The sequence below is a fragment of the Rissa tridactyla genome, chromosome 16 (assembly GCF_028500815.1).
Source record: "Rissa tridactyla isolate bRisTri1 chromosome 16, bRisTri1.patW.cur.20221130, whole genome shotgun sequence".
In the NCBI taxonomy this organism is placed as follows: Eukaryota; Metazoa; Chordata; class Aves; order Charadriiformes; family Laridae; genus Rissa; species Rissa tridactyla.
This window is the reverse complement of record NC_071481.1, coordinates 4,485,234-4,503,795: the sequence shown is the minus strand read 5'-3', so window position 1 is coordinate 4,503,795 and position 18,562 is coordinate 4,485,234. Positions and strand designations below refer to the sequence as shown.

The 18,562-nt window shown below is 45.7% G+C and overlaps 1 protein-coding gene across 1 annotated transcript in view; it reads left to right on the top strand.

Moving 5' to 3' along the window:
• The window catches only part of PEX14 (peroxisomal biogenesis factor 14), an 80,519-nt gene extending 71,980 nt beyond the window's left edge, over positions 1-8,539 (top strand). The window contains exons 7-9 of the mRNA XM_054222675.1: positions 1,084-1,181; positions 4,398-4,489; positions 6,699-8,539. Coding sequence (XP_054078650.1) covers positions 1,084-1,181; positions 4,398-4,489; positions 6,699-7,164 — 656 coding nt within the window. The 3' untranslated portion in view covers positions 7,165-8,539. The remainder of the gene's footprint in view (positions 1-1,083; positions 1,182-4,397; positions 4,490-6,698) is intronic.
• Positions 8,540-18,562: the final 10,023 nt, after the last annotated feature.

The following is an 18,562-nucleotide window of genomic DNA, read 5'->3' as shown; positions in this document are numbered from 1 at the left end:
CCGCCGTCATTTCGGTTTAATTTGAAATTGCTTGTTTACTGTCGGCGCGGCCTCAATTAATTATGTTTTTACGGAAAGGCTCCCAACCTCAGAATATTAATAAGGGGAATAAAATGACAGCCTTTCGGAGGGCTGTAAAGTTCATTTTTAATTTCTGCTTCTCTGATGTTTTCAGGGGCTTTTTTTGGTGTTTTACCCCCACCTTCCATCTGAAAATCCAAGGAAGGGTCAGGAGAGTCTGTAATTACTGTGCCTCCCTGACCTTAGCCACCTTCTCTGTTATTGACTCTATAGGCTGTCTATTCATTACCCAATGCCCTAATGATGGTCTGGATTAGCTGTTACCTGTCACACCAATAGAGTTTTTAATTTTATTTTATTTTATCAGCTTGTTTACTGCCTGGAAGTATTGAAGTAGAAAAAGTTCTCCTGCAACTGGAGTTGAGTCCAGCAGAAGTTCTTCAGTGTTTGCTGGGGTGTAGGAGGGGAATACAGGGTGTTCTCTTGAAAAAAAACGGGAAAAGCGCAAAGTTAGTGGGTTGGAAAAAAATATGGTTTTCAGCAGTAAGTTTGTCAAAGATGTTGAGGTTGAAGGAGTTGATGGGTGGGAGGATGCCAATTACACTTTTTAGTGGAGGGTGAGAAGAAAAGCATCTTTCATTTCTCATGGTACCCTAAGGTCAGTCCTGAGACCAGCCTCTTCCCAGATTGGAGCTAGCCCCAGTGTTTGCCTGTGTGAGGCCCAAGATAGATAAATGATACAAACATTGTATAAGTTCAGGGAGATGTACAAATCATAAACCAATATAATTAGAAGGGAGAGGTTTTGGACGGATATACTGTGGGCTATAGACATCTATACAATGGAAAGATAAACTAGAAATACTGGAGGTTAGATGCAGTGCAGGTAGATTACCCATAGTGCAGATAAATCATATGGATTAAAGCGAGCAGGCGGGCATAGATAAATTAAATATAGTAGGAATAGAGGCATCTTTGTAGCTAGACAGCAGGAAGGACGTGTGTGAGTGCGTATCTGTGCATATATCTCAGTTTAACACTCTCCTGCTTTTTCCCTCACAGTGACTCAGTTACAGACGACTTTAGCTGCTGTCCAGGAACTGCTAATCCAGCAACAACAGAAAATCCAGGAGCTCACCCAAGAACTGGCTGCTTCTAAGGTATCCACTTCAAACTCTTCGCCTTTAGAACATCACCATCTTCTCATGGCTTCTTTTGCCGGCACGTGGAAAGCACCTTTTGAGGTTCACAATCCAGCCTTCAGCTCTGTCATATCCCCAGCCAGTTTCTCTGTATCTGACTTCTCCATAGGCAGTCTGTTTAAAGCACTGGATATTAATTGGGTACTTCGTGAAATATATCTAACTTCTGAGAGGGCTTTGCTCTATAGCTTTGTACGTAGCCTGTGTGTCTGAGGCCTCAGACCTGTTCTCAGCTCTGTATCTTCTGCATTGCATTTGAGATTAAATAATGGTGCTGTTAGTCCGCTGAGCAAAACAGGTAAAGGCTAGTTGTGCAGAGGTTTTATTTGTGTTTAATATGTACTTTACATGTTTATATTTCTTCTGTACCCTTGTACATTGTCAAAACAATGACTTAGTCCTGTTCAGCCAAGCACGCACTTGAAGTACTGTATTTTAAAGTCACTTGTGCAGATCCAGGCCAGGTAACGGCCAAACATTCTTACTGTTTGGTTTCTTGTTTCGATGATTTTGGTCATCTCAGTGTTACAGGTGGCCCCATCACAACCACATTAGTGATGTACAGTGGTCCATTCCTCTTGACTCCTGACTTGACCCTGGCAATAAAACCATCAGTTCTGACTAGTTTGTGTTGTTACATGTGTAACTACAAGTAACTACTTTTAACCAAAATTGATTTTCTTTCGGCAATGAGAATTAGTGCTTTTCATCTCCAGAGTACTTTGCAGCCATTGGCCTAAGCATTCTATCAGCCAGTAAGTGTGAGGTGAGGTGGATTTGAACCAGTCACACAGAGATGAAGTCTTTCTTTCACTCACTAACTTGTGATTATTCAGGGCCCAGTCATCTTGCAGTATTCTCTGTACAGGGAGAGATTTTTCTTTTTGCTGTGAAATCCCTTAGACAATGCTTACAATCTTTTCCCTCTACCAAGAACAGTTGTCTTCTCCCCTTACCTATACTTTAATCTCGTACAAACTCTTTGATGGTGTGTAACTAGTGGGCCACAGCTGACTGTGTGGTGTGCACACTGTACAGTAGGAATCCCTCAGTGGCACAGCTGTAAACCCAACCATGAAAGCCAGTTTATGGTCACAACACTCTACTTCAATTTTCCTTGGGAACTGTGGCCTGACAGTGGCCTGGAGCCAGTCCGGAAATTGGAAAACTGTTTTCAGGTCTTAAGTGTTAAGATTAAGACCACATGTTGAGCTTTAAGAAGGGAAAAGGGCATAACAGTCTTGGTGGTTTAGAGAGTCTTGAAGAAGTTTTTCCTCCCCCCTCTCTACCCCCTGCACTGAAATGGTAGCACACATTGTTATGATATCTAAACCTCATGTGTACAAAGAAAAACTTGGGCAACCCCACAAACCAAAGAATAAAAGCTGTGTTTTCTCAGCTGTAATGTAAGTTTTTATATCTGCTTTTCAAACTCCTACTGGCATGCTGTAAAAAATTAAAAAGAGGGACTTTAAGTAATTAAAAAACGTACATAAAAATTCAAGGCTTGAATTTTCTACAACTGTTTTTTAAAGAGACTGGCTAAAAAGCCCCAGATGTCAGATTTTATTTCTAAATCCTAGGCATCTGGCACCATATGTGTTTTGGAAATTTGAGTCCTTTGCAGGCCAGTGAGTGGAAATCACTCCCTTGTTAATGTGCTGCTGTAGCTTTCAAGGTCTTGGAAAGCCAGAACAGTGGCTCCTGGATTCTTGCTGTCTGAGGGCTGGGAGTGTGAATCCCAAGGGAACGCATCTGTGTATATCACAGCTACTACAGCCTGAGCCTCTCCCAGCTCACTGGGTTCACAGCCCAGAAGTCACTGTGAGGAGTGCTGGCTGTGAAGGTGTTCAGGGTTACTCAGCACTAGCTGAAGTCTGTTTAAAGAATAAGTAGGAACAACCAGTGCTGGCTACATCTAGTACGGACTGCTGAGGAGGAGTTTTATGTTATTCCTGGCTTCCTTTGTCAGGGGATTTATTAAGAGTATCTCTGGAGCAATGCTCACAAATGGGTTCATTCCTAATGGTTTTTAGCAGAAATTACTATGGGAAGTTCTAGACATGAGTGTTCTTTGGTTCCATACTCAGCCCATGGCTACAGGAGTTGCTAGAGTGATAGGATGGGGTAACGATAGGCCGTGGTCTGTCTTTCAGAATGTTCCTCCCATTTCTCTAGTTCCCAAAAGGGTTATAAGAAAGATTGCCAAAAGTATTATCTGCAGCATGTTCTCCTCACTTGTTACCTTACTCTAATTTCTCCCTGATATCCCATAGCAATTCAGATGCAGTGCGGACAGAAGCTGTACCAGGCTTCCATGAGTTCCTTATCAGCTTTTCCCATCAAATTGCATTCATTGCCTTGGAATATCCAGGACAGTGCCTAGTCCAACTACTTTCTGGAGATACAATCTGGTAGCTCAAGCATAGCTCTCATTCTTCAGATCTAGTAGGGAGAATTTTTTCAGCTTTCAAGCATCAATTTACCAGCCCAACTCTAAACACCACAGAGTGCAGATAACTGATTCTTTATTCCATGATTTAGGAGAAATGAACAAGTGGTTTTAAAATAGTTGTTAATATGTAATATTTGAATCTGTTGCCTCAGCTAACTGCAGTCACAGGAAAGACTAAAGGACCTGATTCAGTGCAATTCCTGCTGCCTTTCAGGATCCTAGTTCTAGTTCTTCTTCTCTAGAAATCATTCATTAGGTCAGTGTCAAATGATTTACCTCTTTGTGCATTATTCTCTGTCCGATACGTTGGTGGAAAATGTCCTATGTATACCTAGCTTTGTCTGAATTCTCGCAAGTGCTAGTCTCCTCCTTATCGAAAAAGAAAGGTCCTTTTGAGATGCTTGAGCAATGGTTGCACATGGTATGTTGGAGACAAGATTAATTAGTCCCGCAAACAGAAAGCAAATATTTGAATAGTCTTAGTACCTTGAGATAATTATTATTTCTGATCATTGTGGGATCCGTTCAGGTCCTTCTTTATTGTGGAAGTTGTTTTGCTCAGATCTGAGAGATTTTAAATGGTAGAGCTTATGTATGTTATACTGAGGACTCAGGATTCCCAGATGGGAGGAGAGGAGGATAACGTAGGAAAAAGTGACATTTGTGAACTATCTCCCAGTTCATACTTTGATCTTTATGTCTTCTTTTTCCTCTTCTAGGCCACAACTTCCACCAACTGGATTCTGGAGTCACAGAACATTAATGAATTGAAATCTGAGATCTACTCGTTAAAAGGACTTCTCCTGAACCGGTATGGATGGAATATGTGAGCAGATTGTTGTGTGGGAAAGGGTTGCTTTCTGGGATTCTCTCAATCATGGAGAGGAAAGGCATTTCCAACAGGAACTAGCTCTGTATCCTGTTATTGCTATTTTAATAATACCACTTTGCATTCCACTATCACTTTCTATTTGCAGGTCTCAAAATGCTTTTCAAACTTGCCTTAAATCACAGAGCACTTTGGGTAATTAATAAGATTTTTCCTTTTTGTTTACGATAGAGGAATTCTCTGCCATTCACCACAGTCATGTTGCCTCTCACCTAGTTCAAGGTATTGACTGCATCTGCACCTGCATTGAGTTACAGAGAGTCTCTTCTGGATACGGTTCAGCTGACGTGTTCATGGTTAGGGCATAACCAGGATGAAAAGAATCGCAGTCAGCAGAGCCTGTTTCTCTCGATTAGCTAGCTCAGGTACAGACATCTTATAATGCAGTAGGTGTCTGAAATGGGGGGATATAAATCCCGCCTGTGGGGCAGTCATAAGAACAGGGATCCGATCTCAGTTCTTGAGGATTTTTTTTCCAAGTACAGTACTGAAGAGCTTATCTAGGTTTTCAGCTATTGATCCTTTCACTCTGATACGAATCCCTTGCCTCCTTCTACATGTAACTAAGTCTTCTCAAGTCATCTGTCTCCTAAGAGATGGACTTCAGAGATCAGTCTAAGATTGGACTAGACATGTTCTGGATCTCAGCAAGTGGGCTCTTCAGAAGTCTGAAAAGTGTATTGTCTTTAATATTCTTTTAAATTCTCGCTACACCTCCCATTCCTCCCGGGAGTCACAGTAGAAAGCTTTGTAGGATTGAGGACACATATCAAGTTACAGTCTGTTAAGTTGGGTTGTAGTAGCATCACTGCTCAGTAGACAGTATTACTTAATGACACCTCTTCAGCAATAGGAAAGCTGTGGCTGGGGGTAAGTGCTTTTCGGAAAAAAGAAAACTTTTTGGGGGGTTGTTTTTTAACAAAAAGGCAAATGTTTCTGCAGTGAGGAGGCAGCAGCAACACTGGAGCCAAGAAACTCCAGATTTAATTTGTTGATTGCATTTATGATACTAGTTGAATAATGCAGACATTAGCTTATTGCAGTCACAGGAGACGGAGGTTAGATCAGCAGAGTTCTTCAATGGCTGGTGGTGGCAGCAGGAAGAGGGAGGTGAGAGCAACTACTGTTCATAGTTCAGTTTAAGAAAATGTGGTGTGTTTGAGCACTCACTGTAGGAGAGCCGCCATTTGCCGCTCTGGTCTTGTCCGTGGCACTAGCCAGCTCACCTGAGGGGCATGAGGACGCCCTGCCACAGAGCATCCTTTTCAGAGCTTGATCTGGTACCTTTTCATACTCCCACTTTTCACATACACAAGCAAGGATGGATGGGGACCGCTAGATCAGATATGCATTTTTCCTTTGTTCTTCATGATGGATGACTTTCTGAGGGCACCAGTACTCCCCACTGCACTTATGTTTGTCCTGTTTGGTACTTGGATTCTCCTTTTAGGGCTGTGCATTAGCCTGCCGTTATTAAATCTTTAAAGCCCACCTGAAAAGGACTCGAGGACAGAGCAGCCAGCTTTCTCAGCTGGTGCAATTCTAGTATGACTAAGTCAGAGAAGCTGAACCAGTTTGCAGCAGCCAGGACCTGGCCCAAACATGTAAAGTGCATGCTGGGACTAGGACATAGGCTCTGGATTATAATGAGCCAGAATGCAATAGCTGTGTATCACAGTGGAGGCGAGAGCCAGGTGGTGAAATTCCTTGGCTCAGGCACAAGGACCTGGTGTGTCTGACTTCTTGCTCCAGTGGGAATTTTCTTTATGAATTAATTAGTAATTGTATTATAAAGGGACACCCATGTCTTTCCACAGGCAGCATTCCTGAGTGCTAGCTTGCTCTGTGAAATTGGCCAAACCAGATCATTTTAGTAGTTCAGATTGCCCAGCTGTGATATTTTCCTTGTGTGCAGGCTTGATTACTGATGCTTGTAAAGCACTTTGAGATTCTGTCTGAAGAAGTGAAGTGGCTTTGGTTTTGTTCATTTATGGCAAAGGAAACTTGCAGCTTCAGTCCTGCTTTACATGACTTCCCCAGTGCAAATACCATTCTCTCTAATGATAACACCTCGGTGTTTTTAATAAAAGCCCCTTTCTCTCCTTTTCTTCCCCTCTTCCCCTCCCCCAAGGAGGCAGTTTCCTCCCTCCCCTTCGGCTCCTAAGATCCCGTCATGGCAGATCCCGGTGAAGCCAAGTTCACCCTCCACCCCTGTTGTTGCCAATCATAATAGCAGCAGTGACATCTCACCCGTCAGCAACGAGTCTACCACCTCATCACCAGTCAAGGAGAACCACAGCCCTGAGGGTTCGAAGGTCAGCTGCCATCTGCTGAACACAGAGGAAGGCAACAAGGCAGTGATTGACGTCAAGAGCCAAGTGCGGATGGAGGTGCAAGGTGAGGAGGAGAAAAGGGAAACCAAAAGGAATGAAGAGGAGGAAGAGGACGATGAGGATGATGATGTTAGCCATGTGGATGAGGAGGAATGTCTGGGTGTCCAGACTGAGGACCGACGAGGAGGGGATGGCCAGATTAATGAGCAGGTGGAAAAGCTACGAAGACCTGAGGGGGCCAGCAACGAGAATGAGATTGACTAAAGCGCCCTGGCTGCTACTGCTGTACATCTTCCCTAGCCTCCTGCACTGTCCCCGGTGCCTCTCCCATTTTGTGGAGAGAAGTGCCACTGTCCCCTCCAGTGATTCTCCCATGATTGACCTTGAGCGGGGTCATGACTGCCCAGTGAACAAGGTGGGCCCTGTTTCATCACAGGGCTTTGCAGTGTTGCAGTGGCTTCTTCTCCCCTCCCAGACCCACATTCTCCCCATGAGCTGGGGTCACTGCCTAGGCTGGAAGACCAATCGCCTTACCATGCACCACAGCTACAGAATAAGTCCTCTTACAAAAACACCATCTCTCCTGAAACAGTCAGCCTCTTTGCTGCATCCTTGGGTCCTTCTGTCCAATTTCAGAAACCAATCTGTCCTGAGCAATTTGATTTCACGAGCCTTTAATCCCCACATAAGGCCCAAACCAGTTCTCTGTCTCCCAAAACAGCCCTCTCTTTTATTTTTCAAACTACTTGATATTCTGTTGCCAAAAAAAGAACATTTTAACCCTGAATTCCTCACCAGATCTTAGTCTTGGCTCTTCCAAGGCCTACGTTAAGCCTCAAATTCCTGAAACTACCTAGCATCTGAAAACACTAAATTTTTGTGGGGTCCAAAGAACACTATTTCCACCCCACAAGCTTACACTCATCAAAGTGGCCTATTGCTAGGGACCAAGTCCAGGTTTCATGGCCACAGTAAAATCCATGAGAACAGGTTGCTTTGTTACTGATTGCTCCCCAGTAAAAGAAGGCTTTAAAAGAAGTTGACCCCACTCATCCCAATTGTTACCCTTCCTCCTCCAAAGACAAGGAGCTCACATGAGTTTTTGACATCTTACATTTTATTTATAGCTGCCCTGAATGAATGAATGTATGAGGTGGTATCAGACGCTGAAATAGTTGGTTAATTCTGAATCTTTGCAGTGGTTCTCGGCCTGTTTTTCTCCCTACATGAGGAGAAAATCCATCTTAAGTTATCAGTTGAGACCTGCACCTACCCAGTGACAGGCACCTGCTTCAGCCAAGCAGTCTTTGCGGAAGAGAGAACAGTTCCAGCTCTGAGGTACACCACTGGCCCTTCTTGCCCAGTCCAGCCTTTTTTTTGCCCCACTGGGCCTATGCACAAATTAAAACAGTGAATTTTGAAACCTCTCATTTGCAGCATTGTGTTCTCAGCTGGTAAAATGGTGGTGTCCAGTTATATTATTCACTGCATCAGAGCCTCTTAGCAGAGCAATTCTTATAACAACTGAGTCTCACTGTCCTCACCAAGCAAGTGTGCTCGTCTGTGTGGTCATGTATAGATTTCAAATATAAAATACGATTGTATATAATTGTAATAAATATGAGTTACCACTATTTAACACCAGGCTGTTACTGGATTACTGTGGCTGTTATTTTGGGGAGAAATGTGCATGCTGGGTGGTAAAGGGAGGGAAAAGGGACTATTAAAGAAATTCAGTCCGTATAAAATGTTTTCTGAATGACATTTATGGTTGATTTTCTAACTGCTCCAATACTAGGTTATATCAGCAGGAGGCAGTGTAGAGAATGGTGTAAGCGCAATATAAGGTACACTATAAATAGCTCCAACAACACTGTGATGCTAAGTTGCCTCTGATGTCGCAGAGGGTGAGATGGATGTATCATCCGGTGAGTAAAACACAGCCATTCCGGTGCCTTTCCTCCCAGCAGGAGGCTCTCCAGGGTGCAGAATGCAGCATCCCGCTCCTTTCCACCCCCAGCAGCAGGAGGTGCTGAAGGGAGCGTGTGAGATATCCCATGGCCCCTTAGTCTTATCTACCAGCCAGGAATGCTGTGCCGTATCCCATGACTGGGCTAACCCTGCCATGTCAGTACAGAAGCCATTGAAAGACATGGCGTACAGCAAGTAATTTGTAGCTACTGCAGTCCCATCTTTGTTCAACAGAAGTATTTGGCTCCCTTCTTAAAAATGAGGGATTTACTTGATTCCTCAGTATTTGGGTGTCTGGTACACAGTGACATTTTCCTGCTCAGGGGGAGCGAAAGGGACCTTCATATTACTGTATTTAGACCTGCTGCTGAATGTGATGATTTCTCATTCCTTAAATGGACGAATATCTTCCCCAGGAGTGAGTGAGTGTGTGTGTGTGTCCCTCTCTCTCCCTCTCCCTCTCAGTCTCTCTCTCCACTGTTTAACGTTCAGAAAGAACGTCACGTTTAGCTAAAACAGGGCAAATTTGAAAGTGTTTAAAAGGAAAGGCTTTTCTTAAGAGATTGCACTTTTCATTTCTCCGAGCCAAGAATCCTTGTGAAAAGAAAACACGACTGAACGCAGGGATGTGATGAAAAAGTATTGTCCTGCCTGTGTACATTTTATATACATAGAAGGTTTTGAAAATAGAAAGTGCCTGGACAACAGCAGTTGGTGAAATGTGGAAAATATGTTGCTGAGGTATGTGCCTTACAGAGTGACTTACGAGGTTTACAGTACAAGCATCCCTGCGGCTTCATTTTTCCCCCCTTTTCCTCCATGTTGCCAGTGTTCAATTCATTTACCTCAAGATTTCTGGTGCAGAGTAAAAGGCAGTTTCCTTCAACTGCCTTTTTCCCTCCCTTAGTTTTTGCTTCTTACAACCTTTACCAATTCGTTAGGTCACAGTTTTTCCATTCCCGAATCTGATGAAACCCAGAAGACTCCATCATAGCTGTTGTTGCTCAAAAAAAATCTAACTCTGGGCCTCTGGCTGCTGATGGGGTGTTTGTGTACTTTGTTGAAGAAATCCAACCTACCAGCAGAGAATTTGGAAGAAGCCATTCCTTCTTACCAGCAGGTATTGTTGTGAATCACGAGTTTCATTTCTCTGCCTCGTGTTCCTTGTCTTTCCAGCATAGCAACAGTTACAGGGCGAGTATTTTGGTCCTTATGAACCATGTAGCCTGACTGCTGACTTGTAATTTTTTTCTTTTTTTCTTTTTTTGCTAGAAACAGAACTTCTTAGATGAGCTGCCCCGTGAAATGTTTAGCCCACTGGCTAGTGGGCACTGAGAATGGCATCATATTAGCCGAGAGATGACCAGGTAGCGAACCTTTTTTCTGCAGAACAAGACAGCAGCAACACTTACCCACCATGTGGCTTATTCAAGTACTCTATTTTACTTGTTTTGACACAGAAACAATAACAACACCCCCATAGGTGACTTCAGTGGTTTCGTAAAATGGTTTCTATAGGTCCTTGGTAGCACATAGAAAGCAGGTGATGGGAGCTTCCTCTGAATGGTGTCATTTGAGCACATTTCAGTGAAACCCTGTGAGCCCCTGCTGTCTCTCCTAGAGGAAACAATATCAGGCTGGTGCTTTCCAGTAATTTGAGGATATAAAAGCTCCCTTTTCAATAGCTGCAAGAGAAACACGGGGAACTCAAAAAATGTGACAAAGTGGGAAAGGTTTAAGAGAAATGTCTCCCATCTTTGTCCAACCTTCCTTACGCCCAGATGTGACAAATAAGTCCTATGTGCATCTTCGTCTGAAGCAGGAAGAATTTTTTTTATTGTTTTTTGCATATTGGGGGTGTAACCTAACAGTGTTTGGGATCAGAAGGAAGAGAATGGACTGTAGGATCCCTTGTGATCTTGCTGCTTTGCTGCATGACACTTTGCAGAGTGTTTCACTTATAAGTGTGCCTCAGTTTCCACATGTGATGGTAAAAAATACTGTCTGGTTGATACAGAGATGTGACAAAGACAAGAGAAAGCCAACTTTGAGGATTAGGTTTCATGCTAGGTCCTGCAGCTCACACCAAAACCCCAGCCCCTATGAACGGCTGTGCCCTGGAGCCGCCCAGCCCCCATTGTGGCTGTGCTTTGGCAAACACAGTGCGAGGCTGCAGCACCCAGCTGTAGCCACTGTCCCCTGATGGCCTGGACTGCACAGCTGTGGGAGATGAGCTGCCCAACAGTCCTGGTGCAGTCTGTGATGGCCAGTTTGCCAGCGTGCCCTAGCTTGGATGCAGACATTTTAGACACGGGCGTTCTTTATTGCAGCTCAGATTCTTCTGGAAGTAAGTATTTTTTAATAACTATGTTCTCTCTTGATTTTGTCTTCAATAGAGTGGAGGAACTGGCTGCGTTTGCAGTGGCTACCTCGCCCTGGTCTGGGTTTGTTAGAAGGGTTGCCAGGAAAGTCTATCCTGATGTGTACTGGTGGGAGGAAGCATGGTATATGCTGGGCTGCTGCCTGTGGCAGGGAGGGGGCTGTGTGAAAACCCAGTCTGTGTCTACTCCATTGCTCTCATTTGCAGTGTCTGTTACAGAAATGGAGGCTGCCTTTGCCTTTCCTTTGGTGGGGCAGGATCATGCTTGGGGAAAACAAAGGCTAGACAGCAGGTCCAGAGTAGCTCTTTGGTGCAAACCTGTTGTGTTGAAGTCAAGGTCTCCATGCTTGACTAGACCCTTCACACCCAGCAGGTTGCGGAGCACATGTTTCCCAAGGGCTTTGACAACAAGAAGCTTTGAAAGGTCCCTTCTGTGTGGTGGTGCTTTATGTTAAGCACAAATTTACGTGGTGGTGACCCTGCACACCAAAACCTGATGTTAAGCTTGAGCTGAGAGTCTTCCAGCCTGGACTTGACCTCTCATCCCATGGGGTGGTATGCAAGTGCAAAGCACGAGAGGGCCTTGGCCTCCAGGGATTGAAAACAAAAGTAAAGGGATGCTGGGAGGTGAAACATAGGAAATGACTTACCTAAGGGCACAGGAGAGAGCTTCCAGCGTTCTTCATTTTCCCTTTATCATCTTATCCCTAGACTATGCTGTTTCCTCAGGAGTCAGCCTCTGTAGACACCTCCAGAGCTGTGTCTACCTGTTATGGTGATGAAAGGCTGGCTTTTACCACTATGTTTGCTTGCAAAAAATTAAATAAGATGATAGAAACGTACCTAAGGTGTATTTTGGGGTATCAGGGAAGAGGGAGGGCAGGGCCCAACTCCTCCACTTGCTGTGCAGTAGAAGCTCTGAACTGCGCACTTGTAGATCGAGGGGCTGGCATGGTCTCTCCCAGCTCAGGGAAAAAAACAATCCCAAACCCAAAAGGGAGCAAGCACTAACCTAATAAAGGCACCAGCTGGACGAAGGGAAAACCAGCTCTTTGGAAAAAAAAAAAAAAACAACCTCCTTTCATTAGAAAAATAATATATTTCATCCAAATAAGGTAAAAATATTTGAAATGGGGCAGAAGTGAGCACTAGGCAGCATCTGTCAGGCCCTTTCTGAAAAGGGGAAGATTATTAAACTCAATTACAATTTATTTTTGTAAAGTGTCTTTCAGACTAAAAATCTCCCCAAATGCTTTGCAAGGACTGCTCAGGGGTTACTTACGATATGGAGCATCTTAGAAGAACACCCCTGTTTTCCCACCAAGCCCTTCTTTTCTGCATCTGCTGGAGGATTTAACCCTTCAGGATGGTTTTTTCCTCTATATTTGTGCAAATAATGAGAGATGTTTTATGATGCTGGCTGCAAGAACATGCCTGAAGAGGAGTGGGGGGGGATTTAACGTTGTATTTTTTTCTGGTTTAGGTAAAATACTTGCATTTCTTTAGGACCGTGTCTCCTGGGTGAGAAGGTGATTGGCTGGATAGGGCTGATTCAGAGGATCTAGAAGTACAACTGGCTTATTTGTTTGTTGCCTATTTTTCTTTTTTGTGTCTGACACTTTGCCAGCCCGCTTGTCTGTCTCTCAGTCACTTTGTCTGCTTGGCATGTCTGTTTTGTACAGCATCCCTGTTGTTGGTTTTTCAGTCTTCCGTCATGCCTGCCTGTCTCCTAATGCCGAGCGCTCATTCCTTCTTCTTTCTAACACTTCAGAAACAGACTCCTTCCAGCTTTATCTCTTTGCTTCTATACGCTAGCACTGAGGTTTTATCTGTGTGGAGATAGAGTAACACCTCTTTAAAATTAATTTCTTTAACTGATTTAATTAAACCAGAGCAAATTCTTGGGTGGACATTCTTCCATCTCTTTGAACAGGGACCGCTTTACTTAAGCAGTCTCAACTGATAGGTGCAAGCACAAAAGACTGTGTGCTGAATTGCTGCAGCTTTCCCATGTCGATGAGCTGTTCTTTGCTTCCTGCCCTCTTACAGTATCAAAAGTAGATTTCATCTCTGCATGCCCATTTGCCTGCTTACTTGTATGTTTTTGTGTCTGTGCATCGCTGTACAGCAACATCAAGGCTTCCCCCGCAGCAGCCAGCAAGTTCTGGGTGTGAGATGGAGGTTGGGGCTTCCTAGTCCCTTCTGTTCCCCAGAATGAGTGAGGTGCAGCCTGATGTTTGGACTGAAACTGGAACATTGCGCTATTGCATCTGTTCTTACCTCCTTTCTTACCTCCATTTTTTTTTTTTCCCCAACTCTAAAAACCACAGGCAGGGTCTGATAGGTGTCCCTGCCATGGTTCTGCAGAGGGGATGTGTCAGCTGCGGGGAACCACCTCTGCGCAGGGGGCCATTACTGGCCTCGGTGCTGGGCCCAGGCCACGGTGTGGACTCCAGCCACAGGCCTGAGCTGGTTCCTGTCCATCTTGTAGGCGCAGCTGGCTCTAGCTGGGACGTGGCTTGCAGCAATAGTGCCCGGTGGCTGAATGAACGAGCTTGCTTCCATGTGAGGGGCTCCCTACGTTGCTTTGCCCACAGATCAAATGTCTACGTTTTATCCTTTTTAATGTTTTGGACTGTAGATCTCTCAGGTTTAGGCAGAGCTTGGCTGTGGCCTGGGATCACATGAGGGTCCTGGGGATGCCAGTGACAGCAAGGGCTCGGGACAAGTGCCATTGGTAGATGGCTTCACAGCGAGAGCACAAGGCAACACCCTGCCCTGTGGGAAGGGAAGGGGGCAGGGAAAGGCTCAGTCTGCCTGTCAGATAAATCTTCGTCTGTTTACTTAAATCCTCAGTGTTTCTTCATTTGTTTGTTTAAGAGTTTCCCTGCCAAAAAAGAGCAAAAGGAAGGAGGGAAGCCGCCTCTGTTGGCCACCCCTCCGCAGCCAGGATGGGTCTGGGGCTCTTCAGGGGCAAGACCAGGACCAAGGGCCAGAGCACCCTGCCTCCCCCGGGCAAGATGAAGGGATTTGTCGCTGGAGGGGCCATGTTCCTGTCTTCTGAGCAAACGCGTGGCCCTTGTAAGGGAAGATGCATGTTAGGGACTCCAGGGAGCCCACTTCTTGCCCCAGGGCTGGCCTAGAGAACTTGTCATCCCTTCCAACACCTCTGGTACCTACAAATGCTGTTCTGTGCCTTTCTCCCCTCTTTGCCCTCATCCCTTCGGTAGAGATTGTCTTCTCCAGGGTCAGGTATCGTCAGCTTTCAGCTACCGGTGAAGTTTGTCCAGGACAGCAGACAGAGACCCGAAAAGGGGGGGCTTCCTGCCTGAATGTTGGATTTCCACAGAATAGTGACTGCAACAGAGGCACTCAAAAACACCTTGCCTATCCTTACCTTTTTACAGATACCCGTAAAATAAACCAGGTATAGTAAATATCACACATGTGATTCTTTCACATGCTAGTGCATGCTTTCACCAGAGCCAGCATACTTTCCTTGTCCCCACACAAGTATTAGGCAAACCTGTATATTTTGCTGTAGCTATGCATGTGCAAGTCCTGTGCACAGATATATTCATGCATGCTCTCACTCTTTCCAAGTTTGGTCATATTAAACTAAGTTCTGCCTTGATTTGTAGAGAAAGACAGAAATAATTTATTTATTCGTATGTGTGTGTGTGTGTGCATGTGCATATATGAAACTCCAAAAACATTCCCAACAATCTACATGCGTTTTCTGTTTGGAATGGGTACAAGCTGGTCATTGACTTTCAGAGAAGTCTTTAAAGTTCATGTTCCCCTTGAAGATGATGTTAGATTTTACTGTCATGTTTGAAAGCTTCGGTCTTCTGTGCAGACTGCATGCAGATTAAGGAGGGTATATATTTGGTTACAGCTCCTCTCCTTCCCTTTCCCCAAGAACTGCTGCTTTAAAAGGGCTCCCCATCATCTTTAACAAGGCACCTGCAGGTCTGTGAACACAATTTCGTGCCTGTGTGCAAGAGCCCGGAAGTGTAAATGCAAACCTCAGCTGTGACACAAGCCGTTGATGCAGTTGGTGTGTGCCATGTGGCAGGATTGCTGGCTCAGAACCTTACTTCGTGGGAAGGGCTTGTGCAACACTGTGAAGGAAATTTTAGAGGTCAAGTGAAGGTCTTAGCTTTAAACATTTGGTCCACGCTTTCTTGTTCACTTCTGTGTCATAATACTTCTCTCTTTCTTTATGTTGTTACACCAAATGCCCAGTGAAAATATGTTTTCCATGAAGTCTCAAGGCATTTATTATCTGTTAGCTAATTGTTATCTGTTAATGGCCCGTTTCTATATCAGCTCCCATACCTGAGCAACACGGACAGTACCAAATGCTGGCTCAATTAATTTTTTTCTCCATTGTGTGAGTGTTTATTCCCCTCTTGTGTCTCTGTTTTGTCAAAATTTCTACTTCTGGCCTCTTGTCCTATTGCAGGGAGGAGGATGTGTTAGAATAACTCTTGCTAGTCTTCGAAGAGAGCTTAAGTGTCTCCAGTCCCGCCACCTGATGAGAAGCATGCCCTGTTTTCTGAACAGTAGGTTTCTCTAAAGCTGCAGCAGCACATGTGCAGTTCCCCTTTCCTGCCCTATGGATTCTTCTGAAACTGGGCGCCTGTGGGCATCTCAGCCACACTCATACCCAGGGACTTAACCACTGCTCTTCTATGCTAAAATCCTGCTCATTCCCAAATATGATTCTCTAATCTAGAGGTATAAAGATGGATTTATTTAAAACAGACCTATTTTCCTAGCAAGTCTCCAGGTCTTTCTTGTCGTTATGCCTTAGGAAGCCAGTGTTGAGCTTTGGTCCTTGCAAGCTGTAAGTTATGCCCAGTGTGTGTTGTGCGTCATAACAGCTGCTTTTCCTCTGTACCCGTAAGCATCAGAATTCTGAATTTCCTTCTGTCTGGGTGTAGGACACATTGTGCTCATAGAGTAAATATCCTCCCGGAGTCAGACATGCTTTACTGCAGTCTGTACTCAGCTGAGCAAGCCGTGAGGAGTGTTGCGCTGGGCATGTGCACCAGCTCCGCGCACCTGGTGGTGTGGCTCAGGGGTGACCGCTGGCTGCCCTACACCCACTGCTCTGCACTCTGCTCTTCACAGCTCCCTGCGAGATGGCTGTTCGACTAAAGGAGAGTAAGTTTGGAGCTGATAAGACGTCATAAGAGGTTCCTGCAAATTAAATGAATGCCTACGACAGTACAAAAACTATTCCTTCTGGGTCTGGAACATAAGGAGAGGTGTAACCCAAAGTCTTATTTTCCTAGTAATCCTTAAAAATACCCTTGCTAGACTGTCTGTGAGAAGCACTTGGATGAATAGTGATGATCGTCTTTCTGAGCCACTGTGATGGCCACTGCCTTCATTTTCGGCCAATACTGCTGTCTTGATTTCTGCCCTTGTTGGCCGCTATGGCTCCAGCAAGGACAGGTCTCCATGTGCTAAGGCTGGACTAGGCATGTTTGTGTAATGACATCTGAACACCGGGATGACTGGAAGCAGCAGCAGAACCATCTGGTCCCCGGTTCTGCGTCCTAGAATACCTTGAATGCTGCTGCCTTATGTTTGAGGCAATTGAACTTTTGCTGCCTCTGTTGGTTTAAAGTCTTGAACTGTTTGGAAAGGGGAAGGCAGTGCTCCTCTGTCTGAGGTTTATGTTTGGGCTGGGGCCAGGGGATGCTCCCGCTGTGGGTGCTGCAGAAGACTTGGTAGTGTGCTGAAAAGCAGATGGCCAGTGTCTTACGTAAATCCGGCAGTGTCGTTTTGTGGCGATGTAGGTAACTGTGGGGTCCTGCACTCACCAAAAAAAAAAGCAAGGCATGCATGTGATGTAATGAAAGTGTAATAGCAGCAGCGACTGCCCCTTTTTTTTTTTTTTGGTCCTGATTTTAGGACAAGCAGCTTCACCAGGTGTCTGCTGCTGGCCATGGCTCACCAGCTGCAGGGCTGGCTGCAGATGCAGAGCTGCAGCGTCGCCGGTTGCGAGGGCTTGGAATGAATGCAATAGTGAGGCTTTGATTTGTTCAACGTGCAGCTTCTCCCATGACTTAGTCATTCTTTTATGAAGTGTAGTTCCACAGACAGCAGGCAAGTTCCAGCAAGAGCTTTCAAGCAGCGAGTCGTGTCGTTCATGTCCCCTCCCCGCAAACAGAGTCATGTAAATATCCCATGTGCTGTGGGCAGAGCTCCAGTGAGAACAAACCTCTGTGCTCCAAGGTCGGATTAGGAGCGTGTTCAGATAATGACATCTGAAAACAGGATGGCTGGGAGCTGCAGCAGAGCAACGAGGGGGCTTTGAAAGAGAGAGGAGTCTAATCCGCTCTACTAATAAGCAGGCAGCTGCTGCCAATGCATCAGGCTTGGCAGGCACTGCTTTGCTGCTCCTGCGTTCTCTGACGGGTGGCAGAGAGGCACAAAGACCCAGCTGCTTCGAGATGGTAGGGGAAGACCCACAGAAGGGGTTTTCTTTGGGTAAAACAAGAACTTTGACATTGCTCTTCCCCCCATCCTCAAAGGCACTTTGGCAGGACAGGCATCAGAGCAGTGTTTTGTGCTGGGCCAGTGTCTAGGAGCTGCAGAGGCCGTGATGGGAGGCTGCGAGGGGATGGATGCACAGACACCCAAACACCTGCCACTGGGGCAGAACCAGTTGCATTTCCAGGGCGCTCAAGCCTGGCCATTTATCAGGAAAGCGGCTGGACGTGCACTGGTCTGTGTGCAATCGTGCCTCACCAGTGGAAAAATAACTTTGGGTCAGGTGGAGGGATGGGGGGGGGGAGGGGGGAGGGGGGTGGGAGGTGGGGGGCGGTCTGCGTCAATGCAGAGGCAGCTCTTGTGCAGAGCTACAGCTTTATATACATAGCGATTTCCACAAGGACCACTAGGATGTGCGCTGCAATGGTCTGCCACGGAGGGGGGGAGTACTTGGGAGCCATGGCTGTACCTGGCAAATACCACGAGAGCAATTGCTTTAGAGCACACGAAGGGCTGTGAACGCACACTCTTCCACCGCTCTCCTTCCCACCCCCCACCCCACCCCCTCCCCACCCCCTCCCCCCAAGTAACTTGCTTGCTTCTTTGTAAAATGGCATCTACTGCCTGTCCCCATTTGCCTCGTGCAGAGCAGGGATGCCGGTGATGAAAGCCTGTCCTAGACCCATCCCTGGTGTGGAAGTGCCCAGGCCTGGCACGAGTCTTGGCTAGGAGAATGGTGGGGACAAGCTGTATTGCGCGTGCAGTGGTTTTATCTAATCCGTTGTTCCGTTACAGTCAGCA